At 41.9% G+C, this 20,185-nt stretch overlaps 1 protein-coding gene across 7 annotated transcripts in view; it reads left to right on the forward strand.

Annotated features, from left to right (window-relative positions):
• The window catches only part of NDOR1 (NADPH dependent diflavin oxidoreductase 1), a 31,709-nt gene that overhangs the window by 6,662 nt on the left and 4,862 nt on the right, over positions 1–20,185 (forward strand). For all 7 annotated transcript variants that reach the window (XR_013621181.1, XR_013621182.1, XM_068134136.2 and 4 more), the window contains exons 4-9: positions 13,213–13,310; positions 14,280–14,378; positions 15,665–15,766; positions 18,392–18,598; positions 18,749–18,870; positions 18,985–19,202. Coding sequence is in view for 5 of the 7 variants with exons in the window: in XM_068134136.2 (XP_067990237.2) it covers positions 13,213–13,310; positions 14,280–14,378; positions 15,665–15,766; positions 18,392–18,598; positions 18,749–18,870; positions 18,985–19,202 (846 nt within the window). In the remaining 2 variants the exon portion in view is untranslated. The remainder of the gene's footprint in view (positions 1–13,212; positions 13,311–14,279; positions 14,379–15,664; positions 15,767–18,391; positions 18,599–18,748; positions 18,871–18,984; positions 19,203–20,185) is intronic.

Below are 20,185 nucleotides of genomic sequence, written 5' to 3' on the forward strand. Positions count from 1 at the left end.
TGGGTGTGTGCAACGTGGATTTTGAAGGTAAATCTGAGGTTCGCCGACTGTGAGCCGTGAAACGTCCATACCCGAGGGTGTGATTACCCAGTCGCCTGGAGGGCACCTCTGGATTTCCCAGTCGCCTTGAGGGCGCCTTGGTGCAGCTTTGGCCATGTGGCTGTGACAGTCATCCGAACGGGATTCTGGTCTCGATTAGACATCGTTCTGACAATCGCTGGAGCGGTTCGACTTTGGCTTGAAGGCGGGATCGACTTTGGCTTGAAACCGGAATCAACTTTGGTTTGAAGCAGGGAAAGAGACATTGGGAATGTTCTTGGTTCACTCACTTGGAGCACAGTGTTATATGTTACGAAACTGATGGTACCATCATAGGATATATATTGCTTGTACTTTTGATTGCTATTATTGTTGTACTGTTATTCTTGTGCGATCTTAATACAATATTTGTTTGTTGGTAACAATTGGTGTGGCTTCACCAGTGATCTTTGATATACAGAATAACACATTTTTCTGCCGTGACTCCTCTCGGGGCTCGGTCTCGGGGCCGTGACCAGGGGGTTGGGGAGGAGCACGTAACAGAAATTGGGGGCTTGTCCGAGATAATGGGGGCTCGTCCCAAATTGGCCCAAATTGAAATTGGGGGCTTGTGGAGAAATTGGAAAACTCGTCCGGGATAGAATTCCCAAACATTCTCAAAATTCCCAAATTTGTAATTTTTCTAACATTCCCAAATTTTTCAAAAAAAATGTTGTGTGAAGGTTAACAGGTGCTAACTAATAGTCACCATGGTGTTTGACGCAGAAAAGTTTGCGGCGTCCCCTAATGAGGCACAGTTCCAAGCGTTAAAAAGATCGGAACTCTTGATATTGGCCAAACATTTTAACTTGGAGGTCCGAGCTCATATGAAGAAAGCAGAGATGCAGACATTGGTGGTAGAATCTCTGGTGGGACAAGGAACATGGACAGAGGTAGCCTTGGATTGGTTACCCGAGGAAAAAGAAAATGTGGAGCTCCGGAAAATGGAGATGCAACTGCAGAGCCAGGAAGGGTTAAAAGAGTTGGAATGGAAAGCCGAGGAGAGAAGAGCAGAGGAAAGGAGAGCTGAAAGAGAACTCGAGGAAAGAAGAGTAGAACAGGAACGAGAACTCGAGGAGAGAAGAACAGAGGAAAGGAGAACTGAAAGGGAACTCGAAGAAAGAAGAGCAGGGGAAAGAGCAGAGGAAAGGAGAGCCGAAAGGGAGTTAAAGGAACGTGACATGGAGTATCAGAAGGAACTTAAACTCAAGGAGCTGGAATTAATGGGAGAACGGAGAGAAGTAGTATTCATGCCGGCTAGTTCGACAACTAGTCAGAACACTTGGGATGTTGGTAGGCATGTGAGGCTGGTTCCACCCTTCAATGAAAAAGAGGTAGCCAAGTTCTTTTTACACTTTGAGAATGTGGCTCAAATGCTAAAATGGCCTGTGGGGTCCTGGACCATGTTAGTGCAAAGTGTTCTGGTGGGTAAAGCTCAAGATATCTATTCGGCTTTACCGATTGACCAATGTGCAGATTACGAGATAGTGAAGAAAACCATTCTCAAAGCCGATGAATTGGTCCCTGAAGCTTACCGGCAAAAATTCAGGAATGCCAGGAAGAGGGAGCGTGAGACCCATGTGGAGTTTGCCAGAATGAAGGAAACCATGTTTGATCGGTTGTGTGATTCGAAGGGGATTGGGAAAGACTTCAAACTGTTGCGACAATTGATCTTAGTGGAGGAATTCAAACAGTGTGTCCACGCGGACATTAAAATACATCTGGATGAAAAGAAAGTACCAGAGTTGTATGAGGCAGCCATCGTGGCAGATGACTATGCCTTGACACACAGGATGGGGTTCCACAAACCTCACTTCCCACCTAGAGTTAGCCAGGGGAGTTGTGGTAAATCAGGGGCGGAGAACAAATATTCATGGAGGCGGCCTAGAGATGACTATGAGGACAAATCTGATACCGCGACTTTTAGGTATCAGAAGACTACAGTTCCAAGACAGACTTATCTTCCGGGGGGGCTCGAGGCAGACCACGAGTTTTTCCTCCGGGCCTACTTGCGCTTTTTGCAAGAAACCTGGGCATTTGATGTCCCAATGTTATGCCCTGAAAAGGAAAAATCAGGATCGGAGTCAGACTAATATAACTCTGAATGCATTGGCCAATGCGAGAAATCGTCCTTGGAGGACAGTGCCTTGTGAAGGTTCCCATGCCAAAGTTACGGCATCACAGAACGACCTTGTTCAAGAGGGTTACAAACCTTTTATTTCAGAGGGGTTTGTGTCACTGGATGGAGACTTGACTAACCAGAGACCTGTTAGGGTATTGAGGGACACAGGAGCACATCAATCTTTGATGCTTGAAGGCATTTTGCCATTGTCAGAGAAGACGGCAACTGGTGTTAGTGTTCTTTTACAGGGGGTTGGTGGCTATGTTAAAGCTCCACTTCATGTCATCCATTTGAAGTCTGATTTGGTGTCAGGACCGGTCACCGTAGGTTTACAAGCCACTCTTCCTGTAGAGGGAATCTCTTTTGTTATCGGGAATGATTTGGCCGGTGGTCGAGTTTCTGGTAACCCGATGTTGGTTGAGAAGCCTAGTATGGAAAATAACACCGCACAGTTAGAACAGAAGATTTCGGGTATCTTTCCATCCTGTGCCGCGACTCGTGCTAGGGGTAGGAAGTGCTCTGAAGAGAAGGAGAAGGTACTGACGTCACGTGTTGCACAGGCACTTCTTGTCAAGTACCCTGAAACTAAGTGTCAGCACACACAAGTCATGGATGAAGGCAATGTTGGCAAGTTCTTTGTAGGTGGACTGAACTTTGACACAAGAGAAGATGTTCTGGACTCTATATTTGGCAAATATGGACCACTCTTGGAAGTGCTGCTGATGAAAGACAGGGAGACGCAAAAGTCGAGAGGGTTTGGCTTTGTCACGTTTGAAAACACAAAGAATGCCAAAGATGCAGAAAAGGATTTTAATGGCAAGGTTTTGGATGGTCGAACCATAACAGTAGAGAAGGCAGGCCATGGGCGTCGAGGGGGCCACAGAGGAGGAAAACGTGGAGGTAGTTTCAGGGGTGGCTGTGGCTCCCGGGGTGGGAGTAGTAGTTTTGGTGGCGGCCGCAGTCGTGATTACTTCGGAAGCTCCCAGCAGCAGCAGCGCAGTTTTGGCAACTCTCGATGGGATGACTATTACGGTGGTAGTCGAGATGGGGACCGCTACTCACGTGACTACAGCACCCGACTCTACAACTGTGATTATGATTTTTATGATCAAGAGAAGAGTTGGAATCACTGAGTGCTCAGGAGCAGCCGAGCCAAGATTCCTACACGGATTAACCCGTGAACACCACGTTCCTAAATGCGTCCATGTAGTGAATACTTTCAGGCCTCACCACCCAACCACCATGAAACCTGGCTTTCAGCTCGGCTCCTTCAAAAAGTGCTGTAGGTTTGCTTTGCTTTCGATTCACTGATCACAACCCCTTAACCTTCATTCAAAAAATGAAAAATAAAAACCAGAGGTTGATGAGATGGAGTTTGGCCTTGCAGGAGTTCAACTTGGAAATTGAGCATGTAAAGGGCAGGGACAATGTCGTTGCTGATGCTTTGTCCAGAGTGAACTAACTTTGGAAATTTCTGTAGGTTGTTTGGAAGTTTTGTTGCTTTATTTTGGGAAATATTGATTATTATCGTTGCTCACGGGAATTGATGATTTGGGTGTGAGTTTTACTTTTGTTAGTTAAAAGAGTTTTTGCCTGCAAAGAAAGTTTTCACGATGTTCAAACTTTCTTTCTTGAGGGGGGGGAAGTGTTATGGATTCGTCACTTCCGTTGTTGTGGTTTTCATCCACTGTAAACATTTTTGATTCCATGTACTATTATTGTTTTCAAAAGGTTTATTGTGTATGAACTGTTTTCAAAAGTTGAAAAAGTTAGTGTTAAAAGAAACCGGAAACCGGATCGGGAACCGGACGATGACAAAAAAGAGGAAGAGGGAAAAGAAGGCGGAGCGAGTGGAGTCGGACAAGAAGCATAGTTGCTTTGCGGTCTGGAGCGGACATTGGGGAGCAAGAGTCACGAGTGAACTTTGGGTTTCCCAGGAAAGGGATTCCTGCGACAGAGTTGTTATCGCTGTGACAGATTCACCTGCGTGTCAGGTTTTGCGATTGATTCCGAAAAGAATCCTCATCATGCCGTTACGTCTCGAGTACGGGCCGTCGGCCATTTTGACCCACGTGCTTTGTGTGTCGAGCAAGGTTTCTTTGCTTCACTTCAGCCGTTCTCACCGCATTCAGACGTTTATCTGGTGTGGGTGTGTGCAACGCGGATTTTGAAGGTAAATCTGAGGTTCGCCGACTGTGAGCCGTGAAACGTCCATACCCGAGGGTGTGATTACCCAATCGCCTGGAGGGCGCCTTTGGATTTCCCAGTCGCCTTGAGGGCACCTTGGTGCAGCTTTGGCCATGTGGCTGTGACCGTCATCCGAACGGGATTCTGGTCTCGATTAGACATCGTTCTGACGATCGCTGGAGCGGATCGACTTTGGCTTGAAGCCGGGATCAACTTCGGCTTGAAACCGGAATCAACTTTGGTTTGAAGCAGAGAAAGAGACATTGGGAATGTTCTTGGTTCACTCACTTGGAGCACAGTGAGTTATATGTTACGAAACTGATGGTACCATCATAGGATATACAGTCATGTGAAAAAGTAAGTACACCCCATGTAAAGTTTTTCACTTTTTCAACATATTTCAACATACAGCTATTTGATCTTCATTTCAACAATATTGATAGATAAAGGTGATATAATACAACAAATATCATGAAACATTTACATTTTGTCATCCATTGTATAATTTAAATAAACATAAATTGAAATTTCGCATGTGGAAAAAGTAAGTACACCCTTACATTTATCACTACTTCAAATACCTAAAATTAGAATCAGGTGCACCAGCTCAGGTGCAAATGATAAGAACATCGTCAGAGAGGATCTTGGAGGAACCTGTCTTATTTAAACCTCAGACATTTAGTTTGGTTTGCTCTTTTGTTGTTGAAGTGTGCGGCGTCACCATGCCGAGATCAAAAGAGCACTGAGGCCTTCAGAAAGAAGGTTATAGATACCTACGAGTCTGGGAAGGGATTTAAAAAGATCTCCAAACAATTTAAAATCAATCATTCGACTGTCCGGAAGAGCATCTACAAGTGGAGAAGATTCCAAACAACTGCCAACTTGTTCAGGCCAGGCCACCCCAGCAAGTTCAGCCCGAGAGCAGACCGCAAGATGCTGAAAGAAGTCTCTAAGAACCCCAGAATGTCATCACGGGACCGACAGGTAGCTCTTGCCACTGTTGATGTCAAAGTGCACGAGTCTACCATTAGAAAGAGGCTGCACAAATTTGATCTCCATGGGAGGCGTGCCAGGAGGAAACCTTTGCTGTCCAGAAAGAATATCGGGGCAAGACTAAAGTTTGCCAATGAACACCTCGGCAAAGACCAGCACTTCTGGAACAATGTGCTCTGGATAGATGAGTCAAAGGTGGAGCTATTTGGCAACAGTACCAGAAGACATGTTTGGCAAAAACCAAAGACAGCATTTGACCATAAGAACCTGATACCAACTGTAAAGCATGGTGGTGGAAATATTATGGTTTGGGGCAGCTTTGCTGCATCAGGGCCTTGGCAGCTCACCATCATATAATCCACTATGAATTCTTCATTGTACCAGAGGGTGCTTGAGGATAATGTGAGGCAATCTGTCGAAAAGTTGAAGCTCAACCGAAGGTGAACCTTGCAACATGACAATGACCCTAAACATACCAGTAAATCCACCAAGGAATGGCTGAAAAGAAAGAAATGGAGGGTTCTTGAATGGCCAAGTCAAAGACCGGATCTAAATCCCATCGAGATGTTGTGGGGGGATTTGAAACGAGCTGTGCATGCAAGAAACCCCTCACATCGCACAGCTGAAATAATTCTGCATGGAGGAGTGGGAAAAAATTCTCCCAGTCGATGTCAGAGACTGGTAGACAGTTATAAGAAACGCCTACTTGAGGTTGTTTCTGCCAAAGGGGGCAATACCACCTATTGGAGCCAAGGGTGTACTTACTTTTTCCACATGCGCAATTTGCATTTATGTTTATTTAAATTGTACAATAGGTTACAAAATGTAAATGTTTCATGATATTTGTTATATTATATCACCTTTATCTTTCAATATTGTTGAAATGAAGATCAAATAGCTGTATGTTGAAATATGTTGAAAAAGTCAAAACTTTACATGGGGTGTACTTACTTTTTCACGTGACTGTATATTGCTTGTACTTTTGATTACTATTATTGTTGTACTGTTATTCTTGTGTGATCTTAATACAATATTTGTTTGTTGGTAACAATTGGTGTGGCTTCACCAGTGATCTTTGACATACAGAATAACACATTTTTCTGACGTGACGCCTCTCGGGGCTCGGAGGTACACCGTGACCAGGGGGTAGGGGAGGAGCACGGAACAGAAATGTAACATCTGCTACTGGATTTCAATATCATTATCATTATACACAATTATCATCATTATTATCATTGTACACCGCTCCTTTCCTATGCCATCTCCAGGCGCTGCATGACGTCATCGGCGGGCACCAAAGGGGGCTCGGCAATGACGCGCGCTGAAAGGGAGTACTCGGTTTTCACTCCAGTTTCTTGTTTTATTGGTACTTGCAAAATCGAAGAGTTTTCATGTATATTGGTCGGTTGCGTTTGTTTGTCTGTCTGTCTGTCTTTGTTTGTCTTTGTTTGTCTGTGTGTTTGTCACCGGCCTACAGGTCACTATTCTAAACTGATCCTCACGAAACTTCACCAAGATGTAGAGGTCGTCCCAATTGAGAAGCCAATTTCCCAATTTTGAGGTCAAAGGTCATCTGGAGGTCGAATTTGTAAAATCGCCACTTTTTAATCCGATTGACTTGAAAATTGAACAGCATTTGCATAGTGCCTCACTGTTTTGGGAAACCAACTATTTTAAGGTTAAAGGTCAACTCAAGGTCCAAATTCTAAAATCATCATTTTTCATCTGAAAAATCTTCACTTTTCATCCTATTGACCCAAGCTTTGATCAAGATCGTCAATTTTAATCTTGATGAAATGGACAATTTGCTGTATTAATGGAAACCTTTTGGGGGGGGGGGGGGGTGGGCGGATTTTGCAAGTATCGTGCTCTGCATGACGTCTTCTTGTTTTTGTTTGTTTGTCCGGGCGATATCTCAGCCATCCCTTGAGCTAGGAAGCTGAATTTTCGGCACAATAGTGAGCAAGTACTTTGGCAAAAATGTTATGTTTTGTTTTTTGATTAATTAATTAATTAATTGATCAATTACTTAATTATTATCGGTTAATTAAGTACTTATGTATTTCCTTTCTCACCTGGCATTATCTCAGGCACCTTTTGAGTTAGGAAGCTAATATTTGGACATGACACTGACCAGTGATTTGGCTATAAAGGCTATTTTTGGTTTATTGATTTATCAATTAATTGATTAATTATTCGATTTATGACTTGATTGATTTTTTTTTTTTAAAGTTACAGATTCGGATGAAACGGTGGTGGTTTAGGTATTATATTAGCCAATTTATTAATTATTTTATGATTATTATTTATTTATTTTTCATTATTAATCATTTATTTATTTTCTTTCTCATCTGGGCAATATCTTGGGCACCTTTTGAGGTAGGAAGCTAATATTTGGACACGACAGTGACCAAGCGATGTGGCTCCAAAGGATATTTTTGATTTATTTATTAATTAATGAATCCATTAATTATTTATCGATTAATCAATAAAGATTTTTTTTTTCGCGATTAATGGCTTATCTATCTATAATTCCAGTAATCTCTGTACGTTTGTACGTTTGTACGTCTGTACGTCTGTTTGTCTGTGACCGCTGTTTCTCGACAACCACGGGTCCGATATACTTTTAACTTGCCAGGTATATTGCTGGGGACCCGAGGATGTGCCTTTTCAAGGTTTCATATTAATCGGACAATTACTTACCGAGCTATGTCCAAAAAACGATTCAACCAATCAGAGAGCAGCGAACGATCGCGTGTGCCGAACGTGGAGGACACACTCTGCCTCGGATGGCACATTTGAGAGCGTATTCATTTATTTCACGTTTGCAAACTATGTTGGCGTTAAACTATGTTTTAAAACTAATAAAACCGAATTTGCGATTCATTCGCTTTCCTGCGCGTTTGTGCACGCGATGGCGATTTCTTTACCAAACTCCGGAAGCCGTTCGCTTTGGACCAAACCATTGCATGTAAATAGAGGGGGGGGATTGTCACCGTACTCGCAAGCCGTTCGCTTTGGACCAAACCATTTCATGTAAATAGAGGGGGGGGGATATAATTTTAGATATAGATATAGTACGGGCAATGCCCTAGTTTAATGAATTTTCAAAAAGTTACAGCTTCTGATGAAGCACTGGTGGTGTAGGTATGCTATTTGCCAATTGATTAAGAAAATATTTTATGATCATTATTTATTGATTTTAATTATGCAATTAATCAATCAATTATTGTACACCTCTCCCTCCCAATACAGTCTCTGAGTTTCACTGCGGTATTGCCGGGCGCCAAAGGCCAAAGGCCATTTCACCAAAGGCCATAACAACTCAGGCAATGCCGTGCTGGAGGATATTTAATTATTTGGCATAGGGGCGGTGTACTTTGAATGTATCTGTACTTGGCATTATATATCATTATTATTATCATCATCATTATGTAGCATTATAATTTTGTTCCATTATTATTGTCGTTATGTATCAAGAAGAGCCTACCCATCACTTTGCTGATGCATCAGTTGGTCGTCACGTGTTTTCCTGCTAGAAGCAGGAAATGTGGGAGATGGAGAAGTGGGTGGGGAAAGCAGGGAGGGTGAGGGAGGGTGAGGAAGGAGAAGGCAGGGGAGGGGGAGGGATATACTGCATATACATATTGGGGGGGGGGGGAGGCTTTGGCAGGCCCCCCCACACAAAATTGTATTTGTACCCTGAGTTTGGAGTTTGTAACTTAAAAGATGTAGCCGTGCTTAAGGAACAAAGGCAGAGTTAGCCACAGAGAGACTATCGCGTTTATATATATATATATATATATATATATATATATATATATATATATATATATATATATATATATATATATATATATACAGTCATCCCTCGCTATATCGCGGTTCACTTTTCGCGGCTTCGGTACATCGCGGGTTTTTCTCGCTAGTATATGTAAAATTATATCGCGGATTTTTCGCTATATCGCGGGATTTTGCGGTATAAATGTATTTTTATATACTATTATTTTAAATATTTTTGTGGTAAAATAAGCATTTTCTAGCCTAAAAAATTAAAAAACGTAAAGAAATAAGAAAAATACAGTAATTAAAACATATTACAAGAAATAAAATACTGTACATAGTGTACAGTAGAAGGGTAGACAAAGAGACAAAGAGACAAAGAGTCGTGCGTATGGAAAACGCAGATGCGGCAGCTTCCACTTGCGCTAGTTACCCACGTAATGGGTAACTGTAATGCTCTTTCTGGCTGTGCAGTACATTCATCATCGTCATCACCTTCATCATCATCAGTACTGCACAGCTAATTCATCATCATCTTCATCACGCAAGTTGTAGTATTGAAGAGCCGGGGCTCTTGCTTGATACGGACGAAATGACGGGCAAGACACAAACTCGTCCGAGAAGATATTTATTCTCAAAACCAACTCGGGAACACTGAAAAGCCCGTTTATCGGGCTGCATTATATTTATAAAGCACAACCAGAAACCGAAAGCCACGCCTCTCAAGCGTGGCGTGCTTCGGTGGTCACGTGATCAACAGGTGTAGCTGATTATACCCGCAAAGCGCGGCACGCTTTAGCGGTCACGTGACCAGCCACTCTCGCGCCGGGGATCCCGCCGGTGACGTCACCGGCTGGAGCAAGGAGATTCTGATGCTGGTCTTGCTTGGGGGACCCATGGGTAGCTACAGTATCTTCAATGGTGAGTACCCATTATAATTTTATATGTTGTTAAAATTACGTATGTTTAAGAGTGTAAAAAGTGTTTAAGAGTATAGGAAGTGTTTATAAGAGTATGGGAAAGGTTAATAAGAGTGTGGGGAGGGTCATAAAGCTTTAAAATATATATAAATAATAAAATAAAAATATGGTCGCTACTTCGCGGATTTTCGTCTATCGCGGGGGGTTCTGGAACGTAACCCCCGCGATAAACGAGGGATCACTGTATATATAAATAAATAAATAATTTTCACTCGTGAGGTACCCGTGCTATGCACGGGTGGGAGCCCAGAAGCAAACAGACAATGCAGAAACGGTGAATGCTAAAGCATGAAAGCAATAAATTCCACATTCCTGTAGCACATTCAGTCGCACGTCAGACATGGACAGCAAGTTCGTGAAGGACTTCCATGAAAAACGTACCCGTTCGCAAATAAACAGGTACGTGTGTTCCATTCCCAGTCAATGGCGAATCTGCATATGGCGATCCGCGAATTCACGTTTAGAAAGTAGAAACCGTCACGGCATTCCGTCATTCACTTGAACTCGATATCTCTTTTTTCATTCCAAACAGCATAGCTCCAATCACAAATGAAATAACATTAATATAAAAAATAAACTTTTAACAACATTCGTGATGTAAACAAATATTTAAATCCTGATGTGAAGTTCCGTACGGTTGGGTGAATACAATTACGAATTCAAAATCGTAATTGTATTTACTCAATTCCAATCATCAATTGATACTTTAACAAAACGATGAACACGATTAACGTTTAACGATTTAACATTACAATTGAATGACGGTTGTATTGGGATATTATCAAACCCACACATTGCCGTCATCTGTCCACTTACGGATTCGCTGTAGGTTCGTAATTCTCATCAAAATCTAAACAAGTAAAGATACATTCAAAGTACACCGCTCCCATGCCAAATAATTAAATATCCTACAGCGCGGCATTGCCTGAGTTGTTATGGCCTTTGGTGCCCGGCAATACCGCAGTGCAGCTCATAGAGGCTGCATTGGGAGGGAGAGGTGTACACTAATTGATTGATTAATTGTATAATTAAAATCAATGAAAGATTATCACAAAATATTTTCTTAATCAATTGGCTAATAGCATAACTAAACTACTAGTGCTTCATCCGAAGATGTATCTTTTAGAAATGTAATTAAATAAGTCATTGATAAAAAATTAAATAATTAATCAATTAATCAATAAATAATTAATCGATTAAATGATTAATCAATAAATCTAAAATATCCTTGATAGCCACATCACTTGGTCACTGTCATGTCCAAATATTAGCTCCCCAGCTGAAAAGGTGCCTGAGATATTGGCCAAATGAGAAAGAAAATAAATCAATGATTAATAATGAAAAAAATAAAATAATAATCATTAAAAAATTAAATTATTAATCAATTCAGTCACAGAACACATAAACCACCACCATTTCATCAGAATCTGGAACTGAATATATATATTTTTTAGTAATTAATTGAATAATTAAATAATTAATCGATTAATTGATTCATTGATTAATCAATAAATCAAAAAAATAATAATAATCATTAAAAAATTAAATTATTAATCAATTCAGTCACAGAACACATAAACCACCACCATTTCATCAGAATCTGTAACTGAATTTATTTATTTTTTTTTGTAATTTATCGAATAATTAAATAATTAATCGATTAATTGATTAATTGATTAATCAATAAATCAAAAATATCCTTGATAGCCGCATCACTTGGTCACTCATGTCCAAATATTAGCTTCCGAGCTCAAAAGGTGCCTGAGATATTGGCCAAATGAGAAAGAAAATAAATAAATGATTAATAATAAAAATAAATAAATAATAATCATTTAAAAATTAAATTATTAATCAATTCGGTCATAGAACACATAAACCACCACCATTTCATCAGAATCTGTAACTTTAAAAAAAAAAAAATTTTTTTAGCCATTAATCGAATAATTAAATAATTAATCGATTAATTGATTAATTGATTAATTAATAAATCAAAAATAGCCTTTGCAGCCAAATCACCTGGTCATGGGCATGTCCAAATATCAGCTTCCTAACTCAAAAGGTGCCTGGGTTAATGGTCAGAAGAGAAAGAAAATTTGATTAATTAAATAAGTATTTAATTAATCGCTAATAATTAAATAACTCCTCAATTAATTGATTAATCAAAAAACAAAAAATATCGTTTTTGACAAAGGACTTGCCTTTGACAAAGGACAAAGGACCTTTGACAAAGGATCTAAACACTATTGTGCCGAAATTTCAGCTTCCTAGCTCAAAGGATGGCTGAGATATCGCCCGGACAAACAAACAAACAAACAATCAAACAAGAAAGCAAGAAACAAACAACCAGAGTGAAAATTGAGTACTCCCTTTCAGCGTGCGTCACTGCCGAGCCCCCTTCGGTGCCCGGCAATGACGATTTGCAATGCCTGGAGATGGCATAGGAAAGGAGCGGTGTACAACAGTATTTGTAGAATTTCAACAAAAGCCACATCACTGTTCCTATCGGTAAATATTATTCCATCGTGTTTGGAAAAACTGGAAAATTGGAAAATTTGGAAAAATTCGAAAAACAACATAGCCTATTTTTCTCCAGGGGGTCCTAGGATTACCCACCCAAAATATCGTTGCGATTGGTTGAGCCGTTTTTGCGGTACCTTTGAATGGACAGACAGACGGACATTTGGTGAATTATAGTAAGATTATGTGCCATTATCATTATCGTTATGTATCACTGTCATTGCTATTGTCATTTTCAATAGTATGTAATTCATAGACATACTCACATTCTGTGCAGACAAACAAACAGACAGAGACAGACAAACGGACCCAAATGCAATTCCCTCTCCTCTGCCGAGGGTATAGTGTTGTTGTCGACTATGAAGTTCTAAGATTATAACGCTTCCAAGAGCTTTTGATTTTGGTTAAATATTAAACTATTTCCTGTTACATTTCATCCGAGACCAAGTTCTTGCAATTGACACACGACTTTCAAACTGTTTGCCAGTCGACGAACTTCTGTACCTCTCCCCATATATTCCCACAAATAACTGCAGCTTACACCACCCACAGGTTTTTTGGAGGTTTATCTTCCGTAAGCACCTGCCGGCAAACTCACTTGCACAGACCACGTATGCTGTTCTCGGCCTTGGGGACTCATCGTATGAAAAGCAAGTGGTTTTTTTTGTGTGTTTTATATTTTTAATGTACGATAATAACATGTTAACATTTGACTTGGACATTTTGGTTGGTTGGATAGCTAAGAGGTGTGCCTGACCCACCTTTGATATGTCCAGCCTGGGTTTAAATCTCAGCCCAGTTATGAATTTTGTCATTGTGGTGTTAGGCAGGCAGGGCGAGGCATCAATGTGTGCGTCGTCCATCGGAATATACGTTAAGGAGGAGGGTCTCCCTGCCATCACTGTCCGTTGATGGACATTATAAAGATCCAACAATATCTTTAACAAAGAGTAGGCTTGTTATCGCTGGCACCCTGAAGAAATGACACATTCCTACCAATTTCATTTTAACATCCGGCTTGGTTCATGAAAGAATTGGGCCAAGAACGTTCTCTGGTCCAACCCCTCAGAAGGTGGGAACAATTGGGACCTTTTAAAGAAGTACTCGTCTTATAGATTTGACTTGGACATTTGATGGAATATGCTGTATGTGCTAGAAAAAATTAAATTTATCCCGATATGTAACTCAACATTTAACCCGTTCAGTGAAGTACCAGTATTTGATCTTCTGCACCTCAATTCTTAATGGGGTGTTGAGGGCAGACAAAAGATCCTTAAGTGCTAAATATGCATCAGGTGGTAATTTGTTTTCAAATGATCTTTTGTTGTACCTCGTATATTGTTTATGGTTCCTCACCGTGGATGTGTTGTACAGCCCAATTCATTTAGTGTGTGTTTAAGCTCATCCATGAGCCATAACCATAGTATGAAAAACAAATACAAACTGTGAATTGATGGAATACCTCGGCATCAATAAAATGACACAGAAAACCCTTGGATCGTTCACAATGGAAATTTTCCCCTTAATCTATTTGGGGGGAAACCCCTGTGCAAATCACAGCTTGTGATGAGCAATCTATGTTTTTTCATGGCGGAGTCGCTGACGTTTGTGCATTTCAGGTTTAACTTTGTGGCAAAGAAACTAAGCAAAAGGATTTCTCAGCTGGGCGCGTGCTCCTTGCTGCCCCTCGGCCTAGCAGATGAGCAACATGAGTTGGGGTGAGTCTTGGCACATGCCATCTACGCTTCCACATGGTGCACCTTGTGCAGTGTGTCAACTCAACTTCGACCGTGGAACGTATTTATGTAATTGATACAACAACAGGCATTTTAAGGCCATTTTCCCTACTAGAGCGGGGGTTAGCCTTGCGGTCCCCATGACAATCTTCTCCATTTTGCCCTATTTTCTGCATCTCCCCTTGTTAACCCCCTTGCCCGCATTTCTTCTTCCACCATCTTTAGCCAAGTCTTTCTCAGTCTTCCCCGTCCTCTACTTCCTTCTACATTCATTTCCATCGCTCTTCTCAACCAGTCACTTTCATCCTTCCTCAACACATGACCAAACCATCTCAACCTGTTCCTCTTCACAGCATCCATCACAGGCTCTATTCCCATCATCTTTCGCAATTCATCATTTGTCTTCCTCTCTCTCAACGATACTCCGCACATCCATCGAACCATTCGCATTTCCACCCTTTCCAGCCTTCGTTGCTGCTCTACGTTCATTACCCATGTCTCGCTCCCATAAATCATAACACTTCTCACACATGCAGCATACACCTTTCCCTTCAGCTTCAACGACACTCCCCTCCTCGTCAGCACGCCACTCAGTTCCCAAAACTTCTTGTTATTGATAACGTGTTACAATTTGCACCTGCTTTGCATTACCATTTACTGCGACATAAAAGTGCAGTTTGTAGCATTGTTTTGTATCCCACTGATAGGCCATATTCAGATCTTCACCAAAATCGAATCGAATCGTCCTTGTCAGACACCCAACCGATCCAGCAAGTTTTGTCCAAATCCATCCATATCTTTTTGAGATATCCTGCTATGAATCGTTTTTGGCCCTATCCCCCAATGGTGAAGAATCACTTTAAAAATTATACTAGCCGGATCCGAATCCGGATCTTCACCAAAATCTTATCATTTCGTCCTTGTCACCTACGCTACATCTCTGCCAAATTTCGTCCGAATCCGTCCACAACCTTTTGAGATATTTTGTTCACAAACGGACAGACAAACAGACAGATAAACGGACAGGCAGACAAGGGGTGAAAACATAACTTCCATCCACCTTTGGTGGCGGAGGTAATAATGGGATCAAAATCCCCCTGCTTACTAATATTGTCCGTTTGATGTGCCTCTGTCTTATGTTCTCACATTTAAGGTCACTGCCATTTCAGGTCGGTTTGAACCTATCAGTGCCATTGCTATGATCATGGTACAAACCTCAGGTTTGTCAATTAACTTCGTTATGTTTATGTCTCGTGTGTTTCATACAGATCAGATGCTGTCATTGACCCCTGGCTCCTGCAATTCTGGGACAGAATCTTGGAGAACGTTCCCCTGGATGAACAGACTCGTCTTACTAAATACGATGCTTTGTAGGTCTTTCTTACACAAGTACATTTAATGGTATTTGATTCATCCTGTAGTTCTGTGTATAGGCCGGATCTGGATTCGGACCTGAACCAACATCTGATCGGCTTGTTCTTGTCACATCATCAACTCATCCACTAGGTTTTGTCATGTCAGCCACAACTTTTTCAAATATCATGCTATATATCGTCATGGCCTTATCTCCCAATAGTGAAGAATCACTTGTAAATTTTTCTAATTCTCGTATCCGGATCTGGATTTGGATCTTCACCAAAATCGAATCGATTCTTCCTTGTCACACATCCAACCAGTCCACCAAGTTTCGTCTGAATCCATCCACAACGTTTTTGTGATATCCTGCTGTAGTATGTAGTTGAGATATTGTACTATATATCGTTTTTTGCCCTATCTCTCAGTGGTGAAGAATCACTTAACAATTTCTTGGATTCAGATCCGGATCTGGATCTTCACCAAAATATAATCATTTTTTCCTTGTCGCATAACCAACCTCTCCACCAAATTTTGTCTAAATACGTCCAATTAGACAATAATTTTGTCTAAAAAATCATAAGTACTATGATTTTAAAAAATGCAGACACATACATCATCCTGGTGTTGGGCTAGCGGCTCGGGTGCCAGCTTAGGATCCTAGGATCCTGGGTTCGAATCCCGGTCGATCGCTGAATTAACGCCAGGGGGGTTGACTCAGCCTGTCATCCTTCCGAGGTCGGCTAATTGAGTACCAGTTCACTGGTAATTCCCTGTTTGTCGTAAAAAAAAGGCGACAAAAAGGGTTGGCGGCAGGAAGGGCATCCAGCCGTAAAACATTGCTTCAAAAAGGGGACCAACAAAAACAACAACCACGGTGCCCGAAAAAGGCCAACCCCTGCTTTGTGGGGAAAAATGGCCTCTAAAGGTGGGTTTTTTTTATACGCATGGGCGAGAAAATGAATTTTAAAAATGCAGACACATACACGAGCGAGAAAATGAATTTTAAAAATGCAGACGCGTGCACAGGTGATAAAATGAATTTAAAAAATGCACACACGCACGGGTGAGAAAATGAATTTTAAAAATGCAGACGCACACAGGCGAGAAAATGAAAAAAAAAAATGGAGACACTCGCGCACGGGCAAGAAAATTAATTTTAAAAATGCAGGCACACACGCACGGGCGAGAAAATGAATTTTAAAAATGGAGACACTCGCACGGGCAAGAAAATGAATTTTAAATATGCAGATATGCACTCATGGGCTAGAAAATGAATTTTTTAAAATGCAGACATGCACACATGGGTAAGAAAATGCATTTTAAAAATGCAGACAGGCACGCACGGGCGAGAAAATGAATTTTTAAAATGCAGATGTATGTACGTACAGTCGTACACCACACGTACTCAACCGATCACCTAACCCTGATTTTAGCTTCACGAGCACAGGGTGATTAATCCTTCAGTCACTTCCGTTGTTTTGCACTTAACGAAAAGGAGGGCATGGCGATTGTGAATATGACACTTCCGTCTTGGGCTTACAAAATGGTGGATGTTTGATTATTTTTTTTTCAGGTTACAATTGTGGGTGGTGTCAGGCCAGCTGTCCAACCAATGGGTACAGAGTGGATACACATGTATACATGCATGTATACATACAATATACAACATACATACACTTGCTCCATTATATATAGATGTTGCATTAGAAGGCTGGAAAAGGAAACGTAGAGCAGCAACGAAGGCTGGAAAGGGTGGAAATGCGAATGGTTCGGTGGATGTGCGGAGTATCGTTGAGAGAGAGGAAGACAAATGACGAATTGCGAAAGATGATGGGAATAGAGCCTGTGATGGATGCTGTGGAGAGAAACAGGTTGAGATGGTTTGGTCATGTGTTGAGGATGGATGAAAGTGACTGGTTGAGAAGAGTGATGGAAATGAATGTAGAAGGAGGTAGAGGACGGGGAAGACCGAGAAAGACTTGGCTAAAGGTGGTGGAAGAAGAAATGCGGGCAAGGAGGTTAACAAGGGGAGATGCAGAAAATAGGGCAAAGTGGAGAAGATTGTCATGGGGCCCGCGAGGCTAACCCCCGCTCTGGCAGGGAAAATGGCCTTAAATGCCTGTTGTATATATAGATGTTGCATTTTGGGGTTTTGTGTGAGGAACATCTTTTTTCCTTATTAAGCCCCTACCGGTTTCACCGGAGGGGACTATAGGTTTGCTCTCCATCAGTCTGTCCGACCGTCTATCCCTCCCACCTGTGGTTTTCTAGACTTTTTCTCCATATATTTTAACATATTCAGCTGAAATTGGTACATGGCTTTATTATGATAAGTTACAGACCAAGATTGAGTTTCAAGGCATTTGATCAATTTTTTATATTTGTTCGGGCTATACTATGCAGAATATTGGGACCGGTAGGGGACATGTATTGCAAAGCAATTCTCCCCCTCTTGTTTTTTTTTTTGCTCCCCTCCACCACCCCTTCCCCCCTCCTTTCCACCCCCTCCCCCCCAATAGTTCTTTGTTAACTATTTCACACTAGAACCTGCAGCTTGTCACTTGAGCCTTATTTACCGGTGATTGATTGTGGACTCATCTCAAGCTTGATGGACCTGCGTTCTGCTCCCCCCCTCTCAGGTTGCCGGCAAGTTACCGACTTCACTACGTGGACAGCGCAATCACTGTGAAAGAATCGGGCAACCGTGAGTGTGAAACCTTCAGCAACACGCGGTCCCAGTCACCACCATTCCTCGCAAGTATGATCTCCAATGAAAGGGTCACGGTGGAGGACCATTTCCAGGATGTCAGACTGATCAAGTTTGACATTTCTAACTCTGGCCTGAAGTGAGCATCACACAAACCGTTCTGCCTCGTCTTGAATGTTAACTACACATTTCTTTTGACTGGTGTTTAATCATACCTGTGCAGTCACTCTTAAACGGTACGTTTCACAACTTTTGTCATGGTTATGTAAACTCTTCGAGTTCTGCTCAGGTTTCGTGCTGGTGGTGTAGTTCTTATTCAGCCATGCAACCTTCCCCCCATGGTGGAGGAATTTTGCTCCTTGCTGCAACTAGACCCGAATAAACTTTTCATTCTCGAACAAAACTATGAAGGTTAGTTTTTCTTATTTTCACCATGGACAGCTTGTTTTCTTCTCATGTTGGTGTGGAGAGCAAGATGTAATGTGAAGTGGGTGCGATGGAGGTCATGATGTCATTCCTTTGTAGAGTTGCCTCTTCCTGAGCTACCACGACCATGCTCCCTGCACTACTTGCTGGAGCATGTACTAGACATTTCCCGTGTTCCACGGCGTTCCTTCTTCCAATTGCTCTCACGTATTTCTTGTCACACCGATGAGCAAGAGCGCCTCATGGAACTCTCGGAACCCACAGGGCTGGATGATCTATACTCTTACTGCAACCGGCCTCGTCGAACCACGCTGGAGGTGGGCTGACTCACCTATTTTCAATCGTTTATTTCTTGCAAGTTATTCATTTCTTTTATACCCATCATTTTTGAATGGATTAAAATGGATTGTTTTTACCCCCTAAAAGTGTTTGTATAATTCAATTGACTTTGAGGAGAAGAAAACCTCTATACGAGTTCCTCATAAACCCAATATCCTTGGTCTTGTTCTTCATAAACACAATGTTGGCAACTTGGATCCTCTTAATGCTTTAACATGCTTGGCAAGCCTGGCGTTGGCTTCACGATTAAGGTGGCTGGCTTGGGATTTTAGGGTCATGAGTTTGAGCCCCTGGTGTGCTGATGAAATAACACCAGGTGGGTTGGCTTAGCCTGTAATCCTTTCCGAGGTCGGCAAAATGAATACCAGCTTACTGGTAGGTAAAAGGGGGCATTGCATCAATAGCACAGGCGCACTCCAAGAAAAATGATGCAGCCAACAGCCACAGGATGCATACGAACCACCACCGACATGCCTGACAAATAGTTCCCTGGACCTCCAAGGCTGATTTCCCTGGATTGAGGTGTTTCCCCAGATCAGCAAATTAAAGTACGTATTGTCTTAGTATAATGGTCTTCTTTTGTATGGAGCACACGTGTGTGTAGCATCATTGGCTGAGGGCCCGGCTGTGTCGCTGATGCAGTGCCCTCTGTAGATTAGCAGTAATTTGTTCACGGTTCTGGCGATAGCTCACCGGATCTTTGTGAAGGACCTTCTTTTGTGGGATCTTTAACGTCCACCAACTAATGATAGCAGACGGGGAGCCCAGTTTAATGTACATCCAAGGGACGTCACCCACATTAATGAATCGCCCCGCCTGTGAAACACCGGTGTGCCACTTTATAGCCGGGTCGGGATTGAAACCCAGACTAGATATCTTGGAGGCGAATGTGAGTACAGCAATACCCCGTTTTACGCCATTTCGACCGACGTCAAATCCGACTTTACGCCACTCTTTTGGG

This window comes from Myxine glutinosa, chromosome 13 (genome assembly GCF_964187855.1).
Source record: "Myxine glutinosa chromosome 13, kmMyxGlut1.1, whole genome shotgun sequence".
NCBI classification, from domain to species: Eukaryota; Metazoa; Chordata; class Myxini; order Myxiniformes; family Myxinidae; genus Myxine; species Myxine glutinosa.